The following is a 22,347-nucleotide window of genomic DNA, read 5'->3' as shown; positions in this document are numbered from 1 at the left end:
AATATCGATGAATGAAAATGACAAGAGAAACTTTAAGCAGAAGCGTATTCTCGAATTTTTAAAGATATACTGCGCATCTTTCATAAAAATATCTGATCTTTAAAATTAGCAATGGCATTTTTTTCTACCTTGCTTATAACATCATTACAACAATATTGATCAGCTTATAGTGTTCGTCTGGTCGGTAAGGACTGGGTTGACATAATAATAATGACTATACATTCTGGCTCAATTTGGTTACCTCAAAGATGTGAACATGTTTAAGGTCCGATCTGTGTTGTTACTTCTTTATTATGATCTTCAATGAACTATTTTTTCGAAACTGTTTTGTGTTGTTGTTTTTTTGGCTGTGTCTAGGTTTAACCGACGGAATTTCAGTCACGCTAGAGACTGTATTTCAGGCACGGGAGAATGTACCTATACAGAAATATATACTACAAAGCAGCCGTATTGAGTCCTTACTTGAAAGAACTCTTCACCTTAAGTTTCGTACCCATGCCGCTGAAGGGCTGAACTAATACTAATCATATTAACTTGCTTGCAGAGGCAACATGGTAATAATTCTGCTAGATAGAGAGTCTGTCTTGTAATACGAATAGTCTCAGTCTCTTTCTAGGCTGAACACCAATAAATTAAGTTATTCCTTATTTCGTAAAGAATCCAATGGGAGACTTTGGTCAGTTATCTCCCTTTCATACTCTATAAAGTAAGTAGGTCCTTTCATTTGGATTACTCTGTTGTTATCGCTATGGTATTTGTAACAATATGATGTAAATGAAGCTAAGATATTGATCATCATGTCTATTGATTTAGTAATGCCTCCAACTACATATTCTATAAACACTCAAGTGTCTAATTTTGACGTTCCAGACATTTAATTTAACAAATATGCAAGACATCTCATAACTTAGAACTGAGATATCTCATAGACAAAACAGCGATAAAGTCAGAGGATTCCAAATGATGGGACCAACTTACAATTTTATTATCTTGGACATAATCCAATAAGGGAGACAATTTGAAACTCACTAAAGTCCCTCATTACTTGATATATATTATATTTTTTTTACATTTTCTCGACTATCAGAATTTCAGGGACTTATATTCCCACAAAGAATCATATCTTTTTCCATAGAAAATTTAAAAAGAACAGGTGTGTTACAGTTTATTTAAGAAAACTTACGTTTTCATTAACTACAGCTCCCTCAATTAACTCATTTCTGCTTCTTTCAGTTACTTTTTAGACCTAAAATTCTTACATGAAGATTTCGGTAGAATGCGACAAATGCATAAACTAAAACGCAACAGTAGAAGAAAACACGATGCTACCGAAGAAAGAAAGAACAATAAGGGCTTTTTTTTTTTTATTTTTACTACCTCTAGGCTTACAGATGATTTGGTTGTGATAAGCCTTCTAGGTTTCGGAGATACACGATAGATAGAATGGACTGCCAAAAATGGTACCATCTGGTTACTTTAAACAGTATTTAACTGTATATCATGTATATAAATCATATACATTTAATCAAGTTTACAAATCAAGATAACATATCCTTAAAGTATGGTTATGTTGTAATAAACTCTTAACGTATCAAATTTACTAAACAGGAAAAAAGTAGTGCCGTTTGGCCTAATTACTTAAAACCATAATGGTAATTCTGACATTAATGTGACTTCTGGAATCGTCTTTAACATTTTTTGATATATTGAAATGGTGAACTTTATACAAAAGGCAAATGGTAACCACTAATTGGAGGTGACAGGCCTGTAACTTTATACTTGATCACCGCCCTTCAAGGCGTGGGCTGTGTTCCTTGAAACCTGTTTATTGTTTACTCTACTGACACGACCACAAATCCTACATAAAACTTTCTTAGCACTACAACATACGGATAGTTTTTACATTTAATTTTTATGTGCCATATTGTTTGCAGTTTCATTTGACAATGTTTAGAAAACTAAGTACACATCAGACGCTCGAGGTCGTAAGGGGGTAAAGAGATGCTCGAGTGATCCAATGTTAACACAGAAAAGATATGGAAAGCGGGAGAGGACACCATGAATTTCTCGAGCAAGGTCATGTGATCAAGCCGTTGAAGCTTGAGTGAATGGTGTTTCTCTGTTGTAATTACTTCCGTAAGCGTTATGAAATGTATAAAGATGGTGCTGACGACAAGTTTTTGCTTGTCATATATTAGTCATATTCTGTATTCAACAATCTTTTTATACAACAACAACAACAGTCTATATATATCTACTTTCCAAACTGAGAAAGTCTTTTTAAATGAAAACTTTTCAGAAAATATGGTAGATCTAGCTTTTACAATTACACCTGTAATTTATTCGAAGTTAGAAGTGTATGGCGAGTTTATACGCAATTTCTATATTCTACATAAAATGGCATTTTTCTAATTAAGATATATTCTGCTCTCTACCATATAGGGATTATGAAAGCCTGTGCTTTTTCAAGAGGTTGGTATATTGTAATAGACAGACAATCAACAATTCTTCAGAACTATGCTTTAAGTGAAAAAACTATCTGTATTATCTGAAATTCGGCTTTAACTTCCTCTGGAAGGATACTATGTATAGATAAAATCAGCCGAAAATTATCATTATTTTTTTATCGAAATCTTTAATGAACAAAAATTTTTTTCTTCAATTTGATAATATTACATTAAAATATCAATGCTGAAAAATGCCTTAAAAGTGACATAAAACAGAATATACTCAGTATCTCTGGGTACCAATGACTTTTAGCTTAACATTCGCTATCACAAGAGCTAGTCACTTCTACAAAATATTATAAACAAAACAAGTGTCATATTTCAAATTTTATTTTGTAGAAATCTACATAACTTAGAACGTTCAGTTTAAACATGTAACTTTGTAAACCAATTTTAAACATCAACTCATGCATGTTAGCTTATGTTACAAATAAAGAAATGTATAAAACAACTGTCATATTTATAGGTTTGAGAAATATTATGTACGAAATTCTGCAGACGAGATAATGCGTGACTTTACTTCAATAAAGAACGACTGCATATTTCTCTCAGTAAAGCTACTATTTACTTAATTACATTCGAATCTATCCCTATAATTTTTAAAATTTAAGAAAATCCTAATTTTTGACAAGCGCAAATTGTAATATGCGACAACTGTCATTCAATGACGTCACAAATGATGTCGCGCATCCCGATTTGAATTTCTGTACATAGGAAATATAAAAGCCAAAATCTTTTTTTTGTAAATATAGAGATTGAAAATAAGTATATAGTAACTAATTCTATTATGAGCTGCAAGTATGCTTGAAACTGTTAATATAGACATTTATGACAATTTTCACACATCTTAAAACAGCCTCTTTGCAATTTCTGTACATGTGCAGATCTGGCTTTAGTTACATTTTCCCAATCTGCTGTTTGGCGTATTTGCTATTATGTCAGTTCATATTTTATCAAATTAAAACAGAATTAAGTTCTGTCCACACGGAAATCTATAATTATTAGTGTTAAATTTTATTTTAAAAAGTTGAAAAATATCTACAACTTAGAAGATCATTTGAAAAATGCCGCATGCATTTCATTCACTCTCAACTAAATCTACTTTCTAGGCTATGAAAATAGTTCTATGTATATACACATTATGGCACTTATTGTCACGGATTGTCAACACTTTTTAGGCACTTTTTACACAGTAATGCTGAAACATGTAATTTAAAATCTAACACTTTTTATGTGGCTACAATGCCCATATTTAGTCCGGCGTTCTGACTAGCCGCATAGAGTTGTTGCGCATGCGCACTCAAATGCTGATAATGTCCTTCTTTGTCAATATTGTCTCCTAATGCTTTTGGTGGTGTAAGAGTAAGAAAAGATGAAGAATATCCATTGTGAGCTTCTTTTGGACTTTCCCGATCAGATTTTATAGAAACAGGATATGACGTCATTTGATGCATTCTTCCGGAACCGGAAACAGAGTCATCCACAACACCTTCTCTTGGACCACTGTTTTCGTGAGTTGGCGATACAGTCGTGCGTTTCTCTGCTTAAAAAGATAAATCAGTGAGTATTAACAGACGCTGCATGCTTTAAAGACAAAAAAGAAAATGTTGTTAACTCTTTTACTGCTAGGTGAGGCCACGACTTTAAAGGTCGGGTTAAGTATGGGGCAAATGGTCTATTTATTAAGATGAATATTTGTGCCAAGTTAATCAAATCCATCCATATATGACACAGCTATTTTAGATACCAGACTAAAACGGAAAAGACTGCGGAACAGTGCGTAAACCTATAGTCCCCAAAACCGGGTTTCAACCACTTTGGGAACAATAACGCTTGAATCAATTACAAATATCCTATACCCCTACTCTCTGTGTGATTTTTTTTTAAATTGTGTAATTGTTCTGTCTTCCCTTATATCATCGATATTAACTATCTTTTGAAACTAAAACTGCAATTTTGACTTTTAAGTGTATCCATTTTAGACGGAGAATTAAGAAAATTAATATCAAAACTGAGATCTTATAATTAAATCTAAAAATTATGTAAACGGTTTTGATGTAAGCTGGCTTACCACTAGGTTCGGACTTGACACCACTGTTGTTGTCGGAGCTGTTGCTATTGCCAGCAGATTTCAGATTCTTAGGTTTACGTTTTCTTGTCTGGATTCCATCTTTCTTCATGGCCAGTGGTCGGTTAACCTGTACAATGATAGGATTGTCGTTATATAACCGTTAAAACATTTACATGAAAGAGCATTATTTCTTTAAATCAACGAATAAAATAGTTATTACAGTGATGTTTTTGATAATTTATCTATTCTTTGGAGAGAAAAAAAATGTTGATGAAGCAGAAACTGTTCCGTTACTTTAAATTTTGAAAATTTGACATTTAAGGCAATCGTCGTGTGTGAAATGCATGGTTAAATTAAGCTTGTACACGGATAATTTGGTCAGCACAAATTTCACAGACTTCCGGTACTAATATACATGTAAACTGATTAATTAACCTATGTTTTTTTCAGGATTATTATTATTTAGATGGCATGAAAACTCACAACGATCATTGTTACGTCAATTTTCATTATTCTAAAGTACTATCTAAAGAACTTTTAACAAACTTTATTTCTGAAAACGTGAACAACAGAACACCAACAAGATGGCCGTCATAGGTTAAAAAGACGAATAAAAAATATAAGCAGTTAAAAATGATTTACTACATGGTGTCAGAATGAAAAATGGCTGCATCACATCAAGACAGGTTGTAGATAGCAATGTGTATTTTTATAATATAAAAACAACATTTGAATAATGTTACGATTAAATTGCCGTATTTTTTTATTTATTTATTAGCAGGTTCTCCATGAGCCAACGGCACTATTTTTTTTCTTTCATAAGCTTTCTGTATTGACTTCTGTCAGAAGGGCACTGCAGCGTTATATAGGTAAAATGATGCATATTTGGCTTTTATTTCTGGAGGTAATGTGTGTATGTTTTATGGGTGGGTGTCTGGGTTGAGGTGAATACCACAGGTTTACCTCCTGGAGAGATGTTTGTTAAAGGAGACTGGATGTATGGTATCTCATTCAAGATGATACCTTCTTAACAAATGACTTTGTATAATCCTAAGTGATATAGGGGAAAAAAGCAATACATACCCCATGTAGTTTGTAGTAGAGTCCACATGCGTTACATACGGGTTCTCCCTCACTGTTCCGACGCCATAACGTCGTCGTCGTTGTGTGGCAGTTGGCACAAGCTAACCCAACCCGGCGAGACGCACTCTGTAAGAAATGGAATAGAAAAATCAGCTTGCTACCAACAATCTATTACTTCTGTAAAAATCAGAATCCACTCGCGTTTTTATATGCGGCCATGTTTAATATGACTTATTTATGAATGTCCCTGTTTTTTTTTGTTTTATGATGGGCGAAAAAAGTTAAAAATTGAACATACATTGCAGGTTTTTATTATAAGAACAAACAATATTTTTGGGAAAATTTAGTTTGCATCTATACTGGCTCTGATTCAAAAGTTGACTAAATTAAAAGTAAGAAGTTTGTGAACGTACTTTTCCTCTATTTATGAACTGGCCGTTGTTCATCCATGGGCCCATGCCAGTCATGTAAGGGTGGGTGGGGTAAAAGGATTGGTATTCGCCATCACTCTACAAGAGAAAGAGGAAAATAGAAAGTTAGTGAGTGAAACTGTTAAATAGTACGTTTAATATCAGATTAAATGAAAATATAAACATATTCGTATAACCGTTAGTTGGTGAGGAAAAAGTTAAATATGCAATTAATTGTCTTAAAAATGAAAATTATATTTGTATTTCCTTATTTTGATACAATGAATCAAGGATACAGATAAAGCTTTTCTTAAGATTCTTAGACATAGCCTTCGAATATTTGCTGAAAATCAGCTTGATTCGGCATATTGTTTCTTTTTTTAATCGAACGAAAATATTTAGTTGATACATTTATTGATTCATCTTTCCATGAGTTAGGCTTAAGAAACAGCGCTGTTCCCTTTTTTTAATCGAAAGAAACTATGTTATATATCAATTATTTCATCCTACTATGAGTTTGGCTTAAGAAACATCCTTTTATAAAAACTATCTATCTATGATCTTTCATATGATGATATAGCATTTTTTTCTAACCAATAAAAAAGTGACACTCAATAAAACTAAGCCCCATACGAAGGTTTTAAAATAAAATAAGGTAGATGCTTTTTAATAGTATGTCTAAATGCACAGACGATGGGAAATATCTGATTTAGATAAAGTGTCTGATAATTTAACTAATTTGAATATTGAATCAGAGCCAGAATTTAGGACTAAATCAATTAATTTCAACACAGAATTTCCCAATCCCTCGCGATGAACTACGACGAACTTAAATACATTTAAACGTTTCAATGCTTTCATGTGCAAGTTTTCTTTCTCCTTCTTAAACAAATCATGATATTTCTTCAGTACATAAACTTGGTTTTCATGTAACGCTTTCACGCTGCAAGTTGATGCGTCTAAAAGCTGTCCGTAAGATAATTCGGAACTTTTTAAACGGAACATTATAAATGTTCTCAAATTTATTTATTCATTTATAAATGCCATATTTTTACACTGCATGGCTATGAATAAAATCCTATTTCAAAGGTCTGATATTATGCGACAGCCAATGCAAACCGAGTCTATTCGGGTTCGAATCCTGACCATCGCCAGGACCATTTACATGTCAAATGATTAAAGCTTCTTTGTTTGTTCTGTTATATAAATGATTCAAATAAAATGGACTTACCAATCTTTTCTGTGGTTTAAGCAGCGGGCGGTTCAGACCTCCGTTCATTTTATGGTACAATCCACAGGCATTGCAGAGATAGTGTCCGGTACCGTCACGGCGCCAAAGAGGTGTGGATATAGCCCCGCAATTGACACATTCACGCGCTTCTATATCGGCGAAGTATTCTTGGCCGTCTGAAAATGAATAAAAAAAAATAAGTAAACATTAAATTTCTAGTAAATTGATCGATGTTTCGATTTTATACAGAGATATTACGATTAAGTAAGATTAAATGTATGTATATTCACCTAATCTTTGTTGTCAAATTAGCATGAATTACTCACACAATGTTAAGATAGCTTCTTGAGAAATGTAGCCGTTATGTTTATTTCAATTTCATTTTAAGTTTTGCACGTTAAATGTTGTAGTTCTCACTTAACGTACATCTTGTTTCATGAAAAGTAATATTCTGGAACAATCTGCGACGCTTCTTTTTTGCAGTTATTTATAGATATATCGTAATCACATAAAATTCTATTCGAGCTAACGAACAGACAGACAGTTCTTGCTAATACAGAGTTTTCAATAAACCTTAAACTAGAAATAGATGGTAATTTTGTTTTACTTACCAGCCCCGATTCTATGGAGACCCTGTTGTATTGCCATACTCCACGGAGAGATGTCGGCACCCATGTAGGAAGGGTACGGGTTCGGACGGGCGATACCTCCTGTAGTTGGATATGTCATACCCTCTGCACGTGACGTAGGAGATGTTGAATTCTGAGTCGGATCGAACGGGAACGGTTTAGCTAAGGGAGAAACGTTACCGGAACCATGAGCATGACTGTATCCAAGGTCCGAATGCTGCATCCCCCAAAACGAGGCTGAAGTTGCTTGATTACCGTTGCTAAGATACTGCATGGACGGAAGTACAGATCTGGATCCTGGCACGTACATAGAACTAGAATATCCAAGATTGTTCGTTGTTTGAGGATCCTGATATGTGGGTGATGACGTTGGAGAAGTTGACATGGCCGGTGCAGAAGATTGGAACATTGTAGGTGAACCAGAGTTTAAATCCTGGACGGGTTCCGGTTTTGTATACAGTTTTTCGTAGTTGTCGTCTGCTTCCGTTTTCTGAAGGTACTGGTTCTCGTCCTGATCTGGTACTTTATACAACATAATCACAATTTCCTAACACTTAAAAACTAAAACTACTCACTCTGCACTAATGTTATATTCCGTACTTCAAATATCACTTTTCTCCGTAATCCTGATTTAACACAAAAATTCTGATATACTTTCAAAGTTTATTTCTTGGAGAACACTTTGTTTATCGACGTTATCGCTGAAACACTTTATCTGAAATGATAAGAAAATTTTATTTTCATACGTTTTATCACATACATGAAAATGGCTTCAGAGTCTGATATTAAACCACGTGATATTGACTATCCAATCAAATGCGCCAAATCTGCATAATAGCCATTGCGTCACTGATCTTTAGGTCACGTGGACTTCCACTTTAGCAAACTGACCGTATCCGATCATAGGTAATTAGCGGTCTCATCAAAGGGTCGAAAGGTATTAGCCGATTAACCGTTAATTGTTTTGATTGAGAAAAGATTATATTACCGTTACTCGTAAAATTTCTGTCCTTTGTGCGAAAACAGCGCATCATTTGTTGTTATATTCAATCTCAACATAATAATATAAATGCTAATTACCTAAATATAATTAATATTAGTGATGTTACAATTTCATTTACACATCATTATTCTTATGTAACAAGTAATTATCATCATTTACTTTGGTTTCATCTTTTTATTTTTAATGTTTTAAAAACCAATAAAACTAATATATCGTAATTTTAGAAAAAGTATTTTCATGTCATATTTTTGTATTGTGCTGAATATTCATAAATTTGAAAAAATGCCGTCAATGCCAGAGAATGTTGATTTTAACCTTTCAATCTTTTTTTTTTTCAATTCTGCAACCAAAATTCGTATTTCAAACCGCGGTTTTGAATTATTTGTAGCTGATTAAAGTTACAAAACTTACTCTATGAAATCGTTACTCTGCATTTTTGAAAAATGTTAACATTTCTAAATTGTTCTCTCCTCCCCCACCCCCGCTCAAAAAAGTTAAATGCATGCCATTCACTTAAATTATTGAACAACATTCTGGAATAAAATATAAAATCATGATATTCCGACAGACTAACATACTCTCCCCCACCCCTTCCTCAGAAAACCGGTTGCGGCAAAACTCTTTCTTTGAAGATCTTGAAAAAAGACAAATATCTCCAAAAAGGATCAAGGACATGAGAAATGATAAATTATCGCTTTTTTTTTAAGTTGATGTTTTTTTTTCAACATTGTGTACGAAAACTGGTATAGCTTATAAAACCAGTGAGAAAGTATTTTTGCTCGATAAAATGCGGACGATACGACACGAGGGAACCCAGTGGACCCGGATATGAATAATATCTCTTCGCTTTAAGCAAAAACTACTAGAATGATTTACCAGTTCTTCGATCATCTAGAATTGCAACAATTTCAAACAGGATACGGAGAAAACACATTTGTTCTTCTTATTTTGAATGACTATCTTTCAACAAGAAAGGAATATTTTGAACAAGATATTTTAAGACACTCGCGTTGATCGGCCATAAGAGTGACAGTATCTTTTTATTTTCTTTTTAATTTACAATTTAAAATAAAGAAAATGACAAATTAGCAAACTTAAGAAATAAATATTCTCCCTCATTTTCAGTTTCTTTGATTTTCTCCAATTTAACCGCTACTTGTACAGAGTAAACAAAAATAGTCGGCTAAAGGTATTATCCGAATTACTCTTCTGAAAAGGTGCGAAATCCGATTATATCCGCGAACAAACATGAAAGCAAATGCCGACTTAAGACAATGGCTTCTATTATTCCCTACATTGTTTGCCGAACTGCTGTGAAAACATTGATTATTTGGATTAATTGAGTAGAATAAAATATTTCATCTTCTATTTCAGTAAAATACAATTTAGCAAAAATGTTAACCTAACCGTTCAAAAATATATTGATTTATAGAAATGATTTTGAAAGGAAATGCTTATGTTGTAAACAAAATCATAAATGAAGACTACTATTTATTTATTTATTAAATATCTTTTCTTTCTCATGAATATTAATTTCGTGGCCATGTAGTCGATTACAAAAGTTGGTTTTAACAAAAAATAAACACATGTCCTGTTCTGTTATTTTTTTGTTCATGTTCTTGCTTTATTAAGATTTCAATAAAAAAAAAACTAAAATAATTATGATATTTTTAACATTTTTAATTTTCTAAATCTTAAGTTTCTTGTAGGTGTATAAACACAGGATTAAAATCTGAATTGGAAACTGCACCTACACAGAAATTGATTAATGGGATTTTGTTGCAATCTTTTTCACCTCAAAAATTCATTGTATCAAATTTCTATATAATTTATAGACATTTCCTTCAACCTGACTCCAAAACAAAGAAAGAAATTGCTTCTCATTTTTACACAACGCCCCACGTGCATGCATGCAACATGCACGCATCAATCGTGCGTGTAACCTGAAAGATACACTTGTAGATAGTGACGCTTCGTTCCAAATATTTCCGAAGATATACAAAAAACCCAAAACTACAGGTTTTATTTTTTCTCTCCATCTTCCTCTCTTTGTGTACGTGAAACTGATAAAATCTTATGAATGAAAGACTGTTTACAAGAACAAACCTAGCAAAGCCCCATTTGTAGAATTGACGAACTTTTCTGTTGAAATTATTCATTTCACCGGAAAGTTCTTGAACAACTAGTGAATTGAACAACCAGTATTTTTAACGGCTAGTTTAATATCTTATTTCCATTTCTGTATGCTCATACAAAGCTTTAGCATATGACTTTGCTGGGAAAAATAGATATTTCATGTTAAAATTTTGTTTTGATTAATCAAAATATATGGTAAATGGTTTAAATGATAATTTACCGAAATATTAAATATTTCGATTATAAAAAAAAAATAATCGAAAATTACAGGCTGTACTTAAGTGTTAGCAAAGTCACATTCTTTATCATTTTACGTGTTTCTACATTTTTCATCTCTGACCATTCTAGAACACATTTCTTTGGAAGTTGAGTAGCTCCTAGATTATGATAGATCTATATTTTTTAAATGTTTGGTTAATATTGTGATTAAAGCCAGTCTATATCCTATGTCCAATGTCATATGACAATATTACAATCAGATCTGTGAGAAAATTCCTAAAATAGACCGGCATTTGCCACTATTTCATAAAATAATAATAAAAAAAATACAAAACTTGCAATTTTGTGATAAATTCTTTATTATCAGTCTAACTGCTAGTCTATACGGGGTTCTAACTAAAGACCTCCCCACTGAATGAACGATAACTTGACTATTAGGACTACCAGACTTAAAAAGTTAAAACATACCATCACGTCTTCAAGGCGATAATTAAAAAAAGCAATAGTTTATTGGGTAGATATTTAAAACATCTAATGTTCATATTTTGGACGGTTAGGAAAGACCAACTTTCGGCGAAATTATACCAAATTCCGACGCACTGATGCTGTCGACAAGCTGTCGCATTTAACTGAACGCCCCGTTGACGATTTGTTATATTCGATTTGTTGAAATGAAAAATGAATCTGAATTTGCAGAAATGGTTTTCGACAAAATGTCGCGCATCCATTATCAAGTGTATGTCTTGTAGAGATGCCAGTCGCCCAGTCAAGCGGTCGCAAGTTCGAAATGAACTCAACGCAGCCCCAGTAATACGATTTTCTAGTCAGTAGGCGGACTGATTCAAATAAGATTCAAGCTGTTTTAATACTAAACTAAACTGAATTTAGATTTATTACACACGAATGACAGAACTTTTTTGAAATTTTTATACATGATATCATGCAGACGCTTGATTGATGTAAAACAAGCACCTGTTAGCACTGTGTCTTAATTAACCCGTCAAAATCTGTACCGTTCAACACAGAGCGGTAGTGACGGGTTCTGAAACCTGAACATTTCGTGATGCAGCGATAAGATCGAAGTAAATAACCATTTTATGACATTTATTAACAATTACGTCAAAATGGAAATTAGATATATGCTTACTTATCTATGGAAAACATTCTTAGAATATAAGAAGGATACAAACAGGCTTAATTATTGATTTTTTTTATCCACTCTTTACATATTAAATCATGAAGTGTACAAAAAGTAGTGCGTACTTAGAAGGAAGCTAGAACTTAGGAGTAAGGTGTTTTAAGCAGATTCATTTTTAGGCCCACATGGTAACCCGTTTTATTTTTACTATTCGTCTATTCTATGCGACTAACAAAAATAAGATAGTTTTGTCTAGTAATTGAACTATCGGTATCTTTATACGTAGATACAAGTAATACCCTAGCAAAGAAATGTGTTTTCAAAGTCAATACTTAAGAGAAACTTTTGAACTTTTGTGAAACGGTTCCAAGGATGTCATTTTCATTAAATGCCACTTTATTAAACCTTTTTACATAGATTTATATTTAAGTAGTGATTTTTTTTTTTGAGCCCCTCTCCCCCCCCCCCCCCCCCCCCCCCCCCCCATCTACTGCCTTTGTAGCAAATTGCACCTGTTTATAACGTAAGTCTGACCTGAAAACCCCGACACACTAAAAAGGCGTTTATCTTAAAGCAGCATGCCTCCAGATTTGGCTAAAAAAATCTTTCTTTCAAATTGAAGTTTGGTCATATTATGAACATTAGAATATGAATTTTTGTTTCTAAAACATTTTAAAAGTTCCAAATCAAGAAAAAATATGACCGCGCTGGGAATCGAATCCCGAACCGCCGCGGCAATAAAGACATTTTTCCGTCGTCGTAACCAATGCGCTATAGCTGAAGTAGAGTATAATGACTTCGAAATATAGATATTTATAATCGAGACAGTTTACCTGGAGTAAAAGCGTGACAGACGCTTTTCGATTTTCATCGTAAAAGTAGTAAAAACAGCAAATTCTCATGTGTTTCCGTAACATAAAGTTTGTCAGTAATTAAGAAAGAAATATAGTATTTATTTCAAGATATCCAAAAAACCCTTAAAACAAATTTTTGTTGTTGTTGTCGAACGATCTGGAGGCATGCTGCTTAAAGTATTTTTTAAACCAATACATGGAAAACCCAATCAGGAAAAAAAGCAAAATTGTATTTCAACTAAAATCACTTCCGTTTTTCCAGGGAAGAAAAAGAATTGGAACAAACTCTCATATGACAGTTTAGTACATTTTTGTACTTCAAGAACCGTCTGCCTACTATCTTTTTAGTTATATTACACATTGAAATCACTGGCATGGTTCTGTCTAAGCCTCTCAAATGGCACATAACAGTTTTAATATGTACGCATCATTTATAGCAAAACGTGTTGCCCAAAGAGGAGGTCATAAAACAAACGACTATACCGACATATCTGAAATTTTCAGTGATCTTCGTGTTTTAAAATGAAAATGTCAATAAGTTTGACTGGTCATTGTGAAAAGTACATTTACAGGATAGAACAGTTACAGCAAATACAATATTTCGTTTCCCGTATCTTACAAAGCTATTAGACCTTCCTGATCTTACAAAGCCAGATTGAAGAAAAAGACATGTACCTAACTGAAGGCTAGTTTGTGTTTGCTATGATTTATGAAAATATTTATTGCGAGACAAAAACAGTCCAAAATATTAATGTTTTCTACTTTTTTATGTACAGTTCGGCGATTGTTTAATGTATTTTTTTTTACACATTTTCCTCTCAGAAAATATGGAAAATTTTCAACTATTAGTCATGCATCAATTTATAACAATTTCGATGGGTACAGCATGTTTAGTTTTAATTACGGAGATTTCATGACTTAAAACTTGAGATCGTTTATATTTTGTTTCTATTTTGAAGTTTGTCTGAAAATCAATCTGACTTCACACTGTGACCGCAAATTTTTACACTTCGTGATTTTTTACGAAGATTTTATCCTATTTTAAAAGAGAAATCCAATTTAACGATTTAGATGTAATTCTAATTATAGCGTGCAAAGCTTATTTCTTTTAAACAAAGGTGCTTTTAATGTGTAGCCAAACTTTTCGGCTGTTTCCCCCCTTTTTTTGGAACAAAATAATACTGATGTCAGTTTCAACGCAAGGGTCATCATTTCATACACATTTTAGTACGAAAATGCTTAAGATACAATAACGCAGCATGCCTAACTGTTCGTGCAAAACGCGCTAAACCGACATCAGACGTCATTTTTTCCCCTGTAGAAATCTCGAAAATTTATGTTTAGTATGTATTTAAGAGTTTAATTTCTGTTATTTATTCTATTTGATTGGCATTCGTGTAAACTGAACGCTTGAACACGTCCACCTTAAAAGCTATAAAACCAATTTTATTTTAGTCTATATTTTCTAAGAAGCAGACGACAATCAAAAATACAGACAATGCTTCCAGTTGTTACCAAAACCGAAAAAAAACCCCAACACTCTTTGATCGCTGAAATAATAATTATATCACCGACTGCGCAATTTTACTGCACAAAGCTACAACAGGCCCGCGAAATTGGCGTGTTTGTACAGAACGAAAACAGGTGCTTCTTCATGAACATGTAAATCTCATTTTCTCTACAAATTGCTTCTGTTTCGAATCCAAGCCAGTTTACTCAGGGGACACTACATACAAGGAATGATGAGGCCCTTGAGAAGTATTATTAATTTTTCGCCGGGAATGACGGGCTCACACACCACGCATGCATGCATCTGTAGCTAAATTAACTACATGAAAATTAAGAACATCAAGTTTATTGTGTATGCAGTATTAATTGAGACTTTGCTGATATGGCGGATGGATAAAATTGTGGGAATATTTATCGAGACTCAACATCCTGAAAAAAAAAGAGAAGAAAAACACACAAAGATTTCAAAATACATATTTGGTTAGTGAGAGTGGTGGGTGGTAGGGGAGAGAGAGAATTTTTGTTGTACATTTAAGATATTATGCATCTCCCTGTAAGTTCTTGACAAAAAAAAGGATAGAAAATACTATAACACATCGAAAATGATAAACAAGTATTATTTTGAGGGATAATATAATATGTGCTTGGAATAAAGTGCCGTTAAAGGGTTCCTTATATTTTAAGATTCAATAGCGCTATACGTTTTAGAGAATTTTCTATATATCTCATTTTCAAAAAGAAAGCCATTGTAGGTAAAAAGTTTCAAAATTGCAAGTTATTGTTTTAACATTTTCTTCTATTACAAATACTACTTTTCCAAAATTTCGAAAAACTGACACAAATCCGTAAGAGTGTAGTTTGAAACTTATTTGTCAGTATTTTCCAGAGCCGCATTACATACACATTACCCTTAAAAGATATCTAGTTAACAACAGAACTTGTCAACTTATTTCCCAGAATTTATCTACACGATCAGCGTAATGCAATCTGTTACTATTTTTGTAATATGATCTACATAACGGTAACGTATTGACATTCATGGATTGTCGAGATTATGCGAGATTAAGCGAGATAAGAATATCCATGAAATATGTTTGTAAATATTTATCCTGGAATTAACATAGATATATGTCAAAACGTTGAAAGGTTAAGCTATTGTTTTTAGTATATTTCAAACGAAAAAACATTAATTCGGTGGTTGAATGTTGGCATGTGTCTTGGAGACCACACACTAGAAAATACACAACTTAAAATATTATAACGATTAAGTTATTTTAACAGAGCAAAACAAATGTTTTTATTTCTTGATTAGAACTAAATCTCGCACAATGTAACCTTTAAAAATAGCTGTGGTGGAAAGAAACAACGACATAGGAAGACATTTCAAATAAATATCTTTTTTTCTTGAACTGACAAAATACAAAAATATGACTGATTTGTAAGTTACGCTAATAACTGGAATAATGAAGTGTTATAAATTTAGAGTCAGTGTACCCGGTTTCGCACTGTACGCGGTTTCGCACACCCAGCAAATTCATGTGCTTTGTGAGAATAAAGCAGAAAATTCAACAATTCTTTGTTATTATTTCACAAAATTGAGTTATTCCCTACATAAATTGACACAAGGGGTCATCCCCGCTTGAGCCTCGTTCTGGTAGGTGCAGACGAAAACAATAACAATACTAATGGAGGCCAGTAGGTTAGCTGAAAAATATTAAATTTTATGAAAATAATGACTAAGCAAACAACAACAAGGTGTAAAATAAATTGAAAAATCACTTTTCCTTCATACATGTAGGTATTTACCTATTACTTTACCGAAATGAAAAATATTTCAACAGATATTGAAGTTCTCCCAACCTGCAAAATGACTTCAACTTGATTGTTTGCTTTACGTTTTTATTAAAACAGAGAACTTAATCGAATGACAAGACTTGTTGGGGTCTTTTGTGATTCAGCAGCTTCTATTGTTTATTTTTGTTTCATGTATTCAGCTGTTTTAGCCTTTTCTGCTTTAAGCAGTAAAAACAGGGTTTGGTCCCTATATTTCACTTTCATAACTGCTTTTTAATTTCACTTTCAGATGCTTTATTGGAAAATACATGTTTAAATTGAATAGAATAAATACTTAAAAAGTTAATTGAAATTTTTCTTTTGGGTAAATGCATTACTATCACTGAATTCTATAAATAGCATGGTGTGCGAAACCGGGTACACTTAAATGCAAAAACTGGTCAAAGTATGTTATCCGAATCAAGTTCACCAAGAGGTATGACGTCATTGAAGTGGGAAAGGAAAGTAAGCGTGTTTTAAACCAAAATAAGTGTATTTATTAAAGCATGTAGAGGTAAATTCAAATTTAATCATTTTTGACTAAATAGGAAAGTATTCTTAGGAAATGTGTGCGAAACCGGGTACACTGACTCTACAATATTGTAAAAATAAAGTGTAATAAATACAATATATTGCATAAATAACAAAAAAAAAAGAAGAAGAAAGAACAGAAATGACTTGCTAGGATCTGTTTCTATTTTTAGAAATTCATGCGAAATGTATTACACTGTGGTTTACCAGACGTGTTTTCTTTGCCATTTTCTGTCATTAACAAGAAATGTAACTAGCACGCGTGTACAAACAATTCAACCAAACAATACCGCCATCTGGAGCGAAAGGTGGAACTTAATTCCATGGTTTCATTAGATAAATATTTATTTAGCAGTAACTTAAGCGGCCCCATGAGTGGCGCTCGCGATTGGCACTTCTCTGCGCGATATCGGAATCCTTTGGCTTTCACCGTTTAGTGTCATGTACCGGACAACATTATTTTTTTTCTTGAAATACACCCCCAAAAAACCCCGTTTGGCTAGAATTTGAAAATATTGTAGCACATTCATCAAATGTATGAAAGACCGTTGCTTGTAGCAACATTGAAATAGGGTATTTCTAAAAAACAACAGACAACAACAACAAGGCATCAGTGGTAAAGAAGAAGCTATTGAGTCAACCAAGAAAACATTGCTGTACCAAAGATATTGGACCTATCTGGCTTGAAGTAAATTAGCAGAAGTAGATAACAAATATAATATATGAAAGCTGGGTCCGAAGCACAGGAACAAGGTTAATTTGCAGCTATTTTAAGCACTAAAGAACCACCAAAAGTAACTGTAAATTAATCTGCCAGCTTGTTAAGTCTCCGTGACACACCAGACGAAATGCAAATAGACGCGTAACCGCCTAATTGATACGAAATTCTGCCTAATTGGCCCAATCATTACTTCTAAACGTTTGTAATTGTATCTTTTATGAATAAACTAAACCCCCGTCTCGTTATTATGCACCCTACTTGGATGCTGATAACAATTTGTGTCAGTTTTGCTTTGATAAGATTTCCTCGCCGGTTGCTTGCACGTGTATTGACAGAATCATGTTCTATACTCATACATATAGGCGGCATCGTCAAATTTTCTTTTTGACAAACGTATTCTTATTATCAGAAACATTATTATCATCATTGTTACATCATCTCAACTTATTATTATTATTCTTTTTTATAATAATAGATAATAATTATTATTATTATATATTGCAAAACATATCAGAAAAACAAAGTTTTGCTATTTCTTGTTTTGCTTGTGTACATCGCTACTGGTAATAAAAGCGCTTGATATATCTATGATTGCAATGTGGAGTTATTTCTGCAATGTGTATAAACAAAAACAGTATGAGTAACCGAGTTCTTGGAGCATAAACTGCACGGAAAATTTGACTCCTTACTTCCAACCAGAGAACTACGTATGTCGATGTCATTTTACTGTCTTAAACGACTTGCACGGGGATCTTAGTGAATCTTTATTTTGTTCTCTACATATCTAGCACGAGGGAGTTGATAAGCACTTTCAAACGACGTGTTACAGACATTTCACTAATATACTTTTCTCTATAAAACGTGCAAGAAAGAAATTTGATAATTTGATCACGAATTGCACGTGCATGAGACAAATAATATATTATTTTCCTTAAAACAGCTACCGTTTAAGATTTATTTTTATATCATTTTAAATCTTTCTTCTGGGGTCATTATTCTGAACCCGAGATGCAGAAACTGGTTTATTGTAACATAGGTCAGTTATCGCAAAATCTCGCAATCTCCGAGATTTGCAGGTGGCACGTAGATAGGGATCTATTCCACTCATATGTAGATGTTATGATAGAGTAATAAGCGATTTATTGCCGTTAGTGAGTAGTGTTTAGGAAAACATCAAAGACCACAGCGGATCCATTCTCAAAGAAGCGGTCATATATGTCTGGCAAATACATCTTAGAAATCCGTTGAGATAAAATTTATTTCTTAGAATTTGATAGGTCTTTTCACTGTTATTTTATTGTAGTTACTGTAAAATATCTTGAAAAAAAAATACAGTTATTGTAATGTAATTGTACAATCTATGTTTTTAGTTGCTGAATGGAAGATCAGTTTGAAAAACTGCTGCGTGAAGTTGTCCCCGCATCCACCATTCGTCAAAGAACGAATGTCACGACATTCGACAAAAATGTTTTATATCGATAACCGCGACTACTTCGCACAGTTACCACATGTTTACGTTGAACATATATATATTGCATGTTATTTTATTTACTTGTCTTATATACGAGATATTTATTTAATGTTTTTGTTCATATACTATAACTTGGCGACTTTAAAGTATATATATACACACACATATATATAGCCGCAGAAGACAGAACTGTGTACTGATGGTACATCTGACATATTTGCGACAATTTTCTGTATAATTTTAAACAGCTGTTAAAAATATTCAAGGCTACTCCTGAACAACTATCAACACTTTTGATTTAGATGTTTCGCATCTTAATTTTAAGTGGAATCCGCAAGACTTTAATTGAAATGTATAAAATTTCAACTTAATATCTCTTATTCGGGTACAGCTCAACATCCAAAAAGGGATGCTATCTCCTATTTCATCTCTTACATTCATTTTTATTTTAAATGCAAATCGAACTTTTTTGGTTTGTTGTTCAGTAAGACTTTGTTACCATTAAGGCTTAGATATATCTTCTTTTCACTTCTGCTTTGATGTAAAAAGATATCAGCGACTTAGAGATGAAGAATTAATAATAATTTATAAAGACAAATTTCATTTTTTACCAACAAAAAACTATCTGTGCCCCAACTTTTAAATATAGAATGCGTTTTTAAAAGCAAGCGTTGTATGCAGATAAGCAGTTTCAAACGTTGGGGCACAAAGTCCTATTTTCCATTTTTTTAAATATCTAATATAAACAAAGACATTTTCCTTTGAATATCAAATTGAATATTTTCACCATTATTCACTGCATCAATGAAGGCTCTTGTATGTAGAAGTGTAAAGCCTTAACTTAATTATAATTTCTCAACTTAACTTTCATAATTATGTTATTTCCAGATTAAAAATAATAAATCCATCCAAGAATTATCAAGAATTATCATGCAGAAACACTTTAAATTCGATATTTCATGTTCGTTTAAAATAATCGTAAGAATTGTACTCACCACAATAATAATTTTCCTTGAAGTCGTTTTTATTCTCGCTTAGAAGTTTCTTATTACAATACAGTCTGTAAATTCAATCCTTTATCTTGCCCATTCAATGTATTTTTGATAAAATCTTGGCTAAAAGACTTTCTGAGTACGAAGAGCTGATTTTGATAAAACTTGCAGATTAGTCTGCGGAATCTTAAACCGACTGCAACCCGTAATCAGAATGATATCAAGGAAATATCAGGCCTCCTTATCTAATTTCAATTTATTCAGAGATTTTCAGGAATCGTCGAGTTTCAGTCGCCGCCTTCCGTACTTATAAACCAATAGCGCAGGAGTTTGACGTAACAGCGGAGAACGAAAGTGAGACTGATTCACGCGCTGGAGTCTTAAACTCCGCCCACAAAAGATAATATTTCTCGACAGAGCCGTCACTTCGGATTGTTTATTTTGGAAACCGTGGTGGAATGTTTTTGTAAATAAACTCAAGAAATTTAAGATGATTTGTAAATTGTGTGGCCAAACAATTTAGGTACTTTATGAGCAATTAAGCATGGAAGGTGTATTTAATTGGCATGTCTGCAAACTTCTAAATGGACGCATTGTTGTTTTTCTTGTAAATATGGCAGAACTGTGTGAAATAAAACGGAATCTATAACTGAATATTTTATATTACACAAATTATGATTAACAGTCGCAAAATACAAGATGTGTCATACAAATTTTACGTCATTTCCGTGCACTGGTAACGTTTATAACGTCTAGTAAGTCTATTTGCATTTAAATTAAAAACATACCCGCATCAGGATTTATTTTCTGTTTCTGTGTTGTTAAAAAATGTTACAGAAACAACGTCGAATTCCTCGAAAACAGCAGACGTTCGTCTTTAATTGTTACCTTGCGTGCAAGCACATACTTGCAATTAAGTTAATTTGAAATTTGCTTAGTCCTAATTCTGTTTAGATACAAAATTACATGCTTATTTTGCAAAGATAAGCCGAGAGAAAAACTTTAGAATTGTAGGCTAATTTATGGATTTAAGTACTCATTTGTTTTTTAAAAAATACTTCATTGACCTCGTTCGATGTCTTCTCGCTGTAAATCCTATTTTAGTTAATAGTAATATTTTGTCATTGGTAGTCTGAGAAAAAACATTAATTTTAAAAGTTATAAAATGTTAAAATGATTGAACAGGCCTATAGTTTTTTGAAATCACTTTTTGTCGTTTTGATTAGTGGTTAAAAGATGTACAATTGTATTTACTATGAGCATATGCAGCTCTTAAAGACGAACAAAATGATACCAAAATCAACTTATATTGCTAAAGTAGACATACGACGCTCGATTGCGATAAAAGCTTGAAGCTGTTTTAAATCACTCTCGAGTCCGCTTCCTGTATGAACAAGTCACTGGTGTCCTATGAGAAGGTGTTGTCTTAACCCCAGTGGGGCTCGAACACACGGCCTCAGGACTGAGCTGCCGACTCCTTTACACTAAACCAAACACATTTACATAAATACAATAAACTGTCCTCCTTGTAAATATCTAGGGTATTAGAACCCAACAATGACATATCTTTTGAATAATTCCGACAGCTGCGCTGCGTCGACGTCGACAAACGTTAATAAATCATAAAAAGGAGGGGTAAAATAGTATACACTTATTGAATGAATTGCCGGTGAAAATTCAAAACTATTTACCCGAGATCCGAATAGTTTTGACTATTGACCAATAAGCCATTTAATTTAAGTGTTTTATGACATGTCATCGGAAATAATTTTTTTATTTAGCGCAACAAACATGTGCTGAACTCAAGACCTGCCAATAGCACGTACTACGGATCAGTAATTTGTGTATATGAATAAAGTCTATGAAAAGAAGCATGAATTGAAACCAGGCAACATAATGGCAGACTCTGTTTGAGTGGGCCTGTTTATGAGAGGTAATGGAATGTGCAACTTTCCCCACTCACCTTAGCACCGGCTTAAGTGGAATTTATAAAGTCATGTAAAAAGTAA

The 22,347-nt window shown here is 33.0% G+C and overlaps 1 protein-coding gene across 3 annotated transcripts; it reads right to left on the bottom strand.

The window, feature by feature from the left end:
- Nucleotides 1-2,821: 2,821 nt before the first annotated feature.
- Nucleotides 2,822-20,555, bottom strand: LOC123540602 (transcription factor GATA-4-like). Of its 3 annotated transcripts, none has more exons than XM_045325782.2 (7): nucleotides 20,342-20,555; nucleotides 7,914-8,646; nucleotides 7,303-7,478; nucleotides 6,075-6,170; nucleotides 5,662-5,787; nucleotides 4,579-4,705; nucleotides 2,822-4,050 (listed from the first exon to the last, which is right to left on the bottom strand). In XM_045325782.2, the coding sequence occupies exons 2-7, from the start codon at nucleotides 8,464-8,466 to the stop codon at nucleotides 3,737-3,739; spliced, it is 1,392 nt and encodes a 463-aa protein (XP_045181717.2). In that variant the 5' UTR covers nucleotides 8,467-8,646; nucleotides 20,342-20,555; the 3' UTR covers nucleotides 2,822-3,736. The 3 variants fall into 3 exon arrangements, with proteins under 3 accessions (XP_045181717.2, XP_045181718.2, XP_045181719.2); XM_045325783.2 differs by having other exon boundaries at nucleotides 2,822-4,047; XM_045325784.2 differs by lacking the exon at nucleotides 6,075-6,170.
- Nucleotides 20,556-22,347: the final 1,792 nt, after the last annotated feature.

The sequence above is a fragment of the Mercenaria mercenaria genome, chromosome 16 (genome assembly GCF_021730395.1).
Source record: "Mercenaria mercenaria strain notata chromosome 16, MADL_Memer_1, whole genome shotgun sequence".
In the NCBI taxonomy this organism is placed as follows: Eukaryota; Metazoa; Mollusca; class Bivalvia; order Venerida; family Veneridae; genus Mercenaria; species Mercenaria mercenaria.
The sequence above is the reverse complement of the archived record's forward strand: the minus strand, read 5'-3'. Positions and strand labels throughout refer to the sequence as shown.